Source organism: Pelodiscus sinensis, chromosome Z (assembly GCF_052426305.1).
Source record: "Pelodiscus sinensis isolate ZL-2025 chromosome Z, ASM5242630v1, whole genome shotgun sequence".
Classification (NCBI taxonomy): domain Eukaryota; kingdom Metazoa; phylum Chordata; order Testudines; family Trionychidae; genus Pelodiscus; species Pelodiscus sinensis.
The window spans coordinates 13,582,693-13,592,043 of record NC_143085.1 but is presented as its reverse complement, the minus strand read 5'-3'; the positions used below and the strand labels follow the sequence as shown (position 1 = coordinate 13,592,043).

The following is a 9,351-nucleotide window of genomic DNA, read 5'->3' as shown; positions in this document are numbered from 1 at the left end:
CTGCAGAATAAACAAACCCAAATCCCTCAGTCTATCCTCATAGGTCATGCGCTCCAGCCCCCTAATCATTTTGGTCGCCTGTTGCTGGACCCTCTCCAATGCATCCACATCCTTTCTGTAGTGGGGGGCCCAGAAATGGACACAATACTTCAGATGTGGCCTCACCAGAACTGAATAAAGGGGAATAATCACTTCTCTGGATCTGCTGGCAATGCTCCTAATGCACCCTAGTATGCCATTAGCCTTTTTGGCTACAAGGTTACACTGTTGACTCATATCTGGCTTCTCATCCACTATAATCCCCAGGTTCTTTTCTGCTGAACTGCTACTTAGTCATTCGGTCCCCAGCCTGTAACAATGCTTGGGATTCTTCTGTCCCAAGTGCAGGACTCTACACTTGTCCTTGTTGAACCACATCAGATTTCTTTTGGCCCAATCCTCTAATCTGTCCAAGTCACTCTGGACCCTACCCCTGCCCTCCACCGTATCTACCTCTCTCCCTAGCTTAGTGTCATCTGTGAACTTACTGAGGGAGCAATCCATCCCTTCATCTATGTCATTAATAAAGATGTTGAACAAAACCGATCTTTGGGGCACTGTGCTAGAAACTGATCGCCAACCTGACATCGAGCCATTGATCACTACTCGTTGGGCCCAACAGTCTAGCCAGCTTTCTATCCATCTTACAGTCCATTTATCGAATCCATATTCCCTTATCTTGCCGTCAAGAATATTGTGGGAGACCATATCAAAAGCTTTGCTAAAATCAAGGTATATCACATCCACTGACTTTCCCATATCCACAGAGCCAGTTATCTCATCATAGAAGCTAATCAGATTGGTCAGGCACGACATGCCCTTCGTGAACCCATGCTGACTATTCCTGATCACTTTCCCCTCCTCCAAATGCTTCAAAATGGATTCCTTGAGGATCCCCTCCATGATTTTTCCAAGGACTGAGGTAAGGCTGACTGGTCTAAAGTTCCCTGGATTGTCCTTCTTCCCTTTTTTAAAGATGGGCACTACATTTGCCTTTTTCCAATCATCCGGGATCTCTCCCAGTCTCCACGAGTTTTCAAAGTTAATGGCCAAAGGCTCCGCAATGACATTTGCCAAGTCCCTCAGTACCCTCGGATACATTAAATCTGGGCCCATGGATTTGTGTATGTTTAGCTTTTCTAAATAGTTCCTAACGTCCTTTCCCCACCAAGGGCTGTCCATCTTCCCATACTGCATTGCCTAGTGCATTCTTCTGGGAGCTGACATTGTCCGTGAAGATAGAGGCAAAGGCAGCATTAAATACTTCAGCTTTTCCCACATCATCTGTAACTTGGGGTACGTCTAGACTACAGGCTTTTGTCGACAGAAGTTTTGTTGACAAAAGAGCATCTGGACTACAGCCAGACTACGTCTGTTGACAAAGAGCATCTGGACTACAGCCAGACTACGTCTGTTGACAAAGAGCATCTGGACTACAGCCAGTTCTGTCGACAAAGCAAGCTGCTTTGTCAACATGACAGTGTAGATGCAATAATGCCTTCTGTTGACAGAACTATTCCTCGTAGAATGAGGTTTACAGCCGTCAACAAAACTGCTGAGTTCTGTCAACTTTATGTCGACAGAACTCAGCGTCGGTGTAGACGCAGGTTTAGTTTTGTCCACAAAAGTCCACTTTTGTCAACAAAACCTTGTAGTCGAGATACACCATAGGTTACCTCCCTCATCCAGTAAGTGCCCCACACCTTCTCTGATCACCCTCTTATTGCTAATATGCCTGTAGAAACCTTTCTTGTTATCCTTCACATCCCTTGCTAGCTGCAATTCCAATTGTGCTTTCGCCTTCCTGATAACTCCCCTGCATTCTCAAGCAATATATTTATACTCCTCCCTAGTCATCTGTCCAAGTTTCCACTTCTTGTAAGCTTCCTTTTTGTGATTAAGCTCACCAAGGATGTTCCCGGTAAGCCAATCTGGTCAGCTGCCATATTTGTTTTTCTTGCTGCGCATCAGGATGGTTTCTTCCTGTGCCTTTAATAAGGCTTCTTTAAAATACTGCAAGCTCTCCTGGATTCCTTTCCCCTTCATGTAAGCATCCCAGGGAATCTTTCCCATCAGTTCTCTGATGGAGTCAAAGTCTGCTCTTCTGAAGTCCAGAGTGTGTATTTTGCTACTCTCCTTTCTTCCTTTGGTCAGGATCCTGAAATCTACCATCTCATGATCGCTGCTTCCCAGATTGTCACCCACCTCTACCTCCCCTACTAGTTCCTCCCTGTTTGTGAGCATCAAGTCAAGCTGTTCGTGACCTCTTGTCGGTTCCTTCAGCACTTGTACCAGGAAGTTATTCCCAACATTCTCCAAAAACCATCTGGTGGGAGGGATTGTCTTCTAATACCAGGCACCAACAATTGCAGTTGATAGCAGTGCATGAGGTATCAAGTAATGAAATTCCCACATCTGGCTTAATTCTAATAACATGCCTGGGGCTCTACAGGGGAAAAAAGCCCCAATTATCAGGAGGCTTGTGATCAAATCAGAAGATCTGGAATCACTGATACCTAGTCACTTAAAAAAAATGTTAATAGTTTCGCAGCTTACACTTATGGACAGGATAGGTCTGCACTAACTGCCCCCCCCCCCTTCCAGGCCACAGGAACATGCCAGCAGCAGCATGGCACTAGCAGCCAGAAGCCATTATAGCCCCCACTGCACTGCTGGTGGCAGGGGCCCTGGATGGGTTTTTAATTGCTTGGGAGTAGCAGGCAGGGCTGAGGGATGCACAAGGTGGCTGGTGTGTACAGGCCAGCAGGCAGGCCATGTGGTGGGGGGAGGGGAAAGAAATGCACAGAGATCCCTGCCCCACCTCTCCTGGAGCCTTGCCAGAGGGAGATGCTCAATGGACCAGTAGGAGGATTTGAGGGCTGGAACTGGCATGAAGGTAAATTGAGTTTGAGACCCCCTCCCCCCACTCTAAGGGCTGTGAAGGAGTGTCACCCTACAGTCCACAGAACAAGCAGCATCCAAAGGAGAGCAGCTGCCCAAAAATTAAGGGGGAAGCAGATCACCTCATTGATCTTTGGCCTTTCCATCCATAGTTTAAAAAAATAGCTTTTGTAGGGCTGTAGGCCATTTTTCAAACTGTACCAGTAGGTACAGTTACTCTGCATTTCAGAAGGGGAACCAGATAGCAGGAGTTAGACATTCAGAAGAGTATAGTAGCAATAATAGATTACATTTATAAAGCCTGATTCAAAGTGATCATAGAAAATGGAAAGTTGCCCATAGACATCAACTTTGAACCATCCCAATAATGACTTGGCTTTCACCTAATGGTTCCCAAATTATATACACTCATTTTGTTTCCCCATCTCTGAAATGCCACCATCTCTGGAGTGGAAGGGCACTAGGCAGACAATCACCACAACACAATTCACAGCAGCTGGGAGGACTGGAAATTCTAGCCAGAGACAATAGGGTAAATCCTTACACTTATAAAAAGTAGCATAGGTTGATAATGTTCACACAGAACAAACTGGACCTCAGTTTGGAAAGTCACATCTGAAATGCCCATATCAGTAAACTCTGTGAAACTCAATGTATTTTTCCTGAGTGCAACCAGGGAGCCCAAAAGAAATTAAACTTGTTGATCATCCAGCAACCACGACTGTGCCACTCTACTGAACTAAAAGAATTTATATATTTTTTAAAAAATCATTTTTACCAGAGCTTCAAATTTAAGGGACAAGAATGGAAGCATCAACCCTGACATTTTTGCAATCCCAATCAGTAGTTTCAATGTGTAGGAGGAGGTGTGTCAGGCAGCTACAAGTAGGAATATATGATTTATGTGAATTAAAACACGAACTATATCCTGGATGTGAATTTGTCTTCAGACAGTTTTTGTACCTGTTTGACTGCATCAGTTTGGAAACCTTAAGCAATCATCTTGAATCTCAAACCATAATAACTGATAACTGCAGTTGAGCATTCATACTATAGCTGTCAATTTTGTTGTTCAGCTGTTTGTCAACTGATGGTAATCCACCAAATGAGGTAGAGTGGAAAAGAGAAAGGACATTTTATGCATCCAGTCTCACTGTAAATAATAATTGGTCATTAAACACTCTTTTGAGTTACATTTTTAATGTAGCATCAAAATTTAACAAAGCAAGCTAACAATGTAATACCTTGCTCCAACATAGGTTGAGGGCACCAGGGATTCCAACTATGACTCATCGTCTACTTTTAATAGCCAAAGCCAGTCCTAGCTGAGTGAAATAACCCAGCTATGTTAGCTAATATTGTATCATGCTCATGAAACATTATCTGTGGCCTAGCTACCACAAAAAGGGACAGTGTGCCCACACTGAATGAAATACACCTGGATTTTCCCCAGATTTTCACAGGCACAAATTACCATTAGAATTCATTATCTTCAGTTTGATTTGGGATCAATGTCTTTGAAAAACAGGCTGTTGGCTAGAATTCCAAAAAGAAATAGGGACTGGTGGAAATTAACAGGCAGAGATTTTTGGTTTGGCCTTTGTAATTCACAGGATGTAGATTTTATGAGAACAATTTATAGAGTAGCATAGGAGTTTCTTTTTATGAATAATTTGACTGCCCACTCTGTGGAATTTGATCAGGACAGCATGTGTACTTTGCCAGTCCCAAGCTTTTTCTTTATTTTTGACAGTGGGAGCGTGTGTGTGAAATTAACTGCTTTAGTCACAAGGGAAACTCTCTTGCCACTACTAACAGATCAGCTGTGCCAACAGGGAGATTTAAAGAGGAAGGGGCTGTGACGGTGCGTTGGGGGTCCCCCGGCTCCTGCACCCCGAAATGGCACAAACAGACTGCACCAGCCGGTGGAATAGAGGAAGTTTATTGCCTCTCCAGGATACAGTACAGCACAGATGTAATCTGGTCACAGAGCTGGGCTAGGATGCCTCAGGCCCCCTTGAGATGGGGGAGACCGGGCCCCTAAACTCCAGCCCCTTTCCCTAGGCTGTCTCCTCCATGCTCCCAGACAAGCAGCCACTAACTAACTCTCTTCCAGCCCTGCCCCCCAGCCAGGGCAGCATTCCACCTTCCTTTGTTCCTCTCCATGGGGGTTGTCTGGCCACTGGTTTGCATAGTGACTCAACCTGTTTTGCTGGGTCGTGGTACCCACGGCAGCCAGTGGGGGTTACCCCAGAGCCAGCAGCATAGAAACCAGCCAGGTACCCCCACTACGTCACAGGGGCCAAATAAAATGTTAAAGGTCTGGAGGAAATACATAGAAGGCAGGGAGAGGACTAGCTTCTGAAAAGTGTTTTACAATAAAGGAAAATGCAATCTGCACACTATCATGGATATAATCAATATTAATGGAAAGAAGGGAGCCCCTGGCCAGGGAGGGAGCCTTGGTAGCTCTTCTGGAGAGCTCTGTCCACAGTGCCACCCGCAGCATCCCTCAGTCTGGTCCCACTGCAGGGGCCTGGAACAGGATGGAGAGGAAAAGGGGAGGAGGGTCAAGTCACATGACACCATGAGGCCTGGACCTCAGATCCTGCGGAAGGATACTTTAGCTGGGTCCCTTCGGCATCATGCATCTCTTTAGGGGATGAAGCCCCTCGACAGTCTCGTTCCGAACGGAGTGATGCCCGCTCTCCCTAGTATCTATGGGAGACGGAGGGAAGGAAAGAGGTGCAGAGAGGGAAGAGGAAGGCTAGTGCAGGGACTATTTTTGGAGACCCCATCAGGCTGAGGAGCGGAGTGATCCCGAGCAGGGTGATTGGAACCGCAGCCTGAGTGAGAAAAGGGAGCTGAGGGGTGCTGGATCTTTGAGCGCTGCTTTGCGCCTGCGCGGCCCCGCACAGCGCCCTTCTCCACTGGCTGTCTGCGTGCGAGGTGCAGCCGCGCCTGCCTCTCAGCCCGCTGCGGCCGGGTCTTGCGCCTCTGCTCTGGGCACCCGGCACGGGCAGCGCCCAGCCATGGCCCAGATCCTGCCCATTCGCTTCCAGGAGCACTTCCAGGTGAGCGGGGGGACCCGCAAAGGCGGCCGGGGGGGGGGGTGGGATGTGCCTGGGCTTGCTCTGGGAGGCTGGGAGGGAGGAAGCGGGGAGCAGAGCCCCCCCCCCCGTAGAGGGGCCGGTGTAGCAGGGGGAGGGAGGAGGCGGGTAATGAGAATCCCCTATGGCGGGGGGAGGGGGGTCCGTGTAGTGGGAGGGATGGTGGGAAGGAAGCGAGGAGAAAATTCCCCCCTATGGAGGGGCCAGTGTAGATGGGGGGGGGGAGGCGGAAGCGGGTAGTAGAGCTCCCCCCTACCCACAGAGGGGCTAGTAGCAATTAGTGCGTGGGGTGGGGGGTCTCCTTTCCCTATGGCTCCCCCCTTCAGGAGGGACCAGGAGGATGATCCACACTCAGGCTGTTAGGCGCCTGCCAGTGGGTTGCCTGTACAACTCCGTTGCGCAAATATCCATCTTTTAGACTAGTGCGCGGGAGGGCGTGGGTTAAAGCTCGCTTCTGGGGAGTGGGACTAAAGTCAGCTTCAGGTGCGGGCTCTGAAAGCGGCCCCGTCATTCATTGCTTTCTCTCCTATTGTTACAGCCAGCGCTATTTGTGCAGAGTCACTCGCTGCCTGAGTGACTTATCTTTTTTTAGGGCTGAAGGGTGAGCTCTCAGAGCTGCTTGTCGGCTTTCTTCCAGCAATGGAGAGTATGAGGAGCAGGGATTCGTGTTCTCTTTGGGGCTGTGGGCAGGCGCTTCAGTTTACCTAGCCCCTAATTTTACACAGTGACGTCTCCTGTAAATGACCATCAGCCTCCAGATTGCAGGGATTCCTGGGGGTGGACTCTGCAGCTCTTGCTGCAGTTTGGGAGGGATTTTGCAAGATAAGAGTTGGGGGCGGGGGAAGTCTGGACTTACTTTGTAGGGTGGACAGCTTCTAATACTAAACCCCTCCCTAAAAATGACCCCTCTGAAGCTTTTAAAAATGATCTGTTACTTTAATTTTTCTTGCAGCATTGCAAAAATCCATGAATATAACAGAGCAAATGTGTTTGATCAAAATAGCTTCAGCAGTGATGTAGGTTAACTTTTTAGTAATGGGTAATTGGGGAGGATGGTGGTGTGTAAACAGGGTGAAGGGAGAATAGCTTCTTTGGAACAGGCAGTTCAAGGCAGGCATTATAGGAATTCACTAAATGAATGAGAGAACAGGAAGTGGACTTGGCATGTGCTGCTCTTTTTGCACTGTTGCTGTCAAATTAGCATTCATTTCAAAATGTGATAGACAATTTACAATGCAGGTTTATTTCACTTTAAATGTTTTCTACAGCATCTTTTCACTTTTACATTCCTCTCCCCATGACATTATGTTCAAATTTAATGTTTTTTCTACAGTACTGTGTTCTAGAAACTTATATAGCTAATATTGTGCCTTTTTTGGAAGATACTGTTTTTCAAATGAGAGAGAAGGGTCAAATTGTCAAACTTCCTTCAGATTATCCTTTTTTTCCATCTTGCTTAACAGACTAACAGGGTTAACACTTTCCAGCCTAACCAGCTCATGATTTGTGTTCATGAACTCTTGAACATAATACTGAGGCAGGAAGTGGGAACAAGCTGGTATGAACAAAAAAGCTTTGATTACAGCATCCCTTTCCCTAAATTAGGGACACTTGTAAGTATGCTTTGGTGTCGCTTCTTGTATGCTGTTCCTTAACTATTTGTGAGTGAGCTGAACTATTTTTGTTCAGGAGTAGTGTATAAAATCAGCATACTAGTCTCAAATTACCTCTTTCCTGTTCCTTTGGCTCCCTTTGTGTTATTGCTAGCCTTTTTAGATGACCAGTAGTTGCTGTGGGGACAAACAGTGTTCAGAAACAGTTTAATCATAAATCAGTCATTGAAACTTGTACATGTAACTTTATATGTTTTATGAAGGGAATACTGGAGAGGTGTTTTAGTAGCTTTTAAAATTTGAAGTAAAATTAACTAAAGGGGGGCAATTTCACTGGAGAAAATAAAGCCTCCACTGCTGTTTTGTTAACTGCACTCAAAACTGGATTAAAATCACTTTTTCCAAAAGAGTAGATTCCTAGCTCGTGCCCTATCCCTGCTGCTGCCCTGCCACCTGCAAAGATGGTGCTAAGGGGAACTGGCTTTTAAGCATTGGCTCCTGCTTTCTCCACTCCCATGCCCTTGATGCCTTTAATATAGACAGCAAGGGGTGGAAGTGACTAGTCGAGGGACAAGTCGACTATCTGATAAGCAAAAGTTTATTGGATTGTTGACTAATTGCTTACATAGCTAATCAGCTCTGCCTTCCCACAACACTGTGGATGTGGTATACCGAGACTTTAGTAAAGCATTTGATAGTCTCACATGACCTTACCAATAAATTAGGGAAATAGTCATGCTGGAAGGGTATAGGAAGAGAGGTTCTACAGGGGTCTGTGTTGGGACCTGTTCTTTTCAATATCTTCATCAACAATTTAGATGATGGCAGAGAGCGTGATTATTAAGTTTGCAGGTGATACCAAGTGGGGTTGGTTTGCAAATGCTCTGGAGGATAAGGCCATAATTCAAAATGGCCTGGAGAAATGATCTGAGGTAAACAGGATAATATTTAATAATGACAAATGCAAAGTACACCACTTGGGAAGGAACAATTGGTTTCATACCTACAGAATAGGAAGCAAATATCTAGGAGCACTGCAGAAAGAGTTAGGGGTCATAGTGGACCATAAGCTAAGTGAGTCAACAGTGTGGCACTTGCAGAAATACATCCCAGAATCATGATTGCTTAACAGGAATGTTGTGAGCAAGACACAAAGTAATTCTGTTCTATTATGTGATGATTAGATCTCATCTGGAGTTGTGGCCAGTTCTAGGCACCACATTTCAAGAAAAAATGTTGAGAAATTGGAGAAGGTCTAGAGAAGAGCAAGAAAAATGACTAAAGGCCTAGAAAATGAGCTATGAGGGAAGACTGAAAATTGGGCTTGTTTAATTTAGAAAAGAGAAGATGGAGAGGGAACATGATAGCTTAAGTAACACCCTTTTAGTTATAAGGAGGAGGGAGAGAAAAATGTTCTCCTTGGCCTGTCCTATCAAGAGAAGAAGCAATAGGCTTAAACTGCAGCAAGGAAGGTTTAGGTTGGACACTTGAGAAGTTTTTCCCTTTGGTCAGGGTGGTTAAACACTAGAATAAATTGTCTAGGGAGGTTGTGGGATCTTCATCACTGGAGATATTTAAGAGCAGGTTGGATAGATGGTGCTTGGTCCTGCCCTGAGAGCAGGAGACTGGACTTGATCTTTTGAGGTCTCTTTCAGTTCTAGTATTCTATCCTTCACTATCCATATTGT

The 9,351-nt window shown here is 45.9% G+C and overlaps 1 protein-coding gene across 4 annotated transcripts in view; it reads left to right on the top strand.

Moving 5' to 3' along the window:
* Positions 1 to 5,659: 5,659 nt before the first annotated feature.
* Positions 5,660 to 9,351, top strand: part of CLTCL1 (clathrin heavy chain like 1) — a 56,391-nt gene continuing 52,699 nt past the window's right edge. The window contains exon 1 of one of the 4 annotated variants that reach the window (XM_075898237.2): positions 5,660 to 6,014. In XM_075898237.2, the coding sequence (XP_075754352.1) occupies positions 5,973 to 6,014 (42 nt within the window). In that variant the 5' untranslated portion in view covers positions 5,660 to 5,972. The remainder of the gene's footprint in view (positions 6,015 to 9,351) is intronic. The other 3 variants (XM_075898239.2, XM_075898240.2, XM_075898238.2) reach the window with 3 other exon arrangements.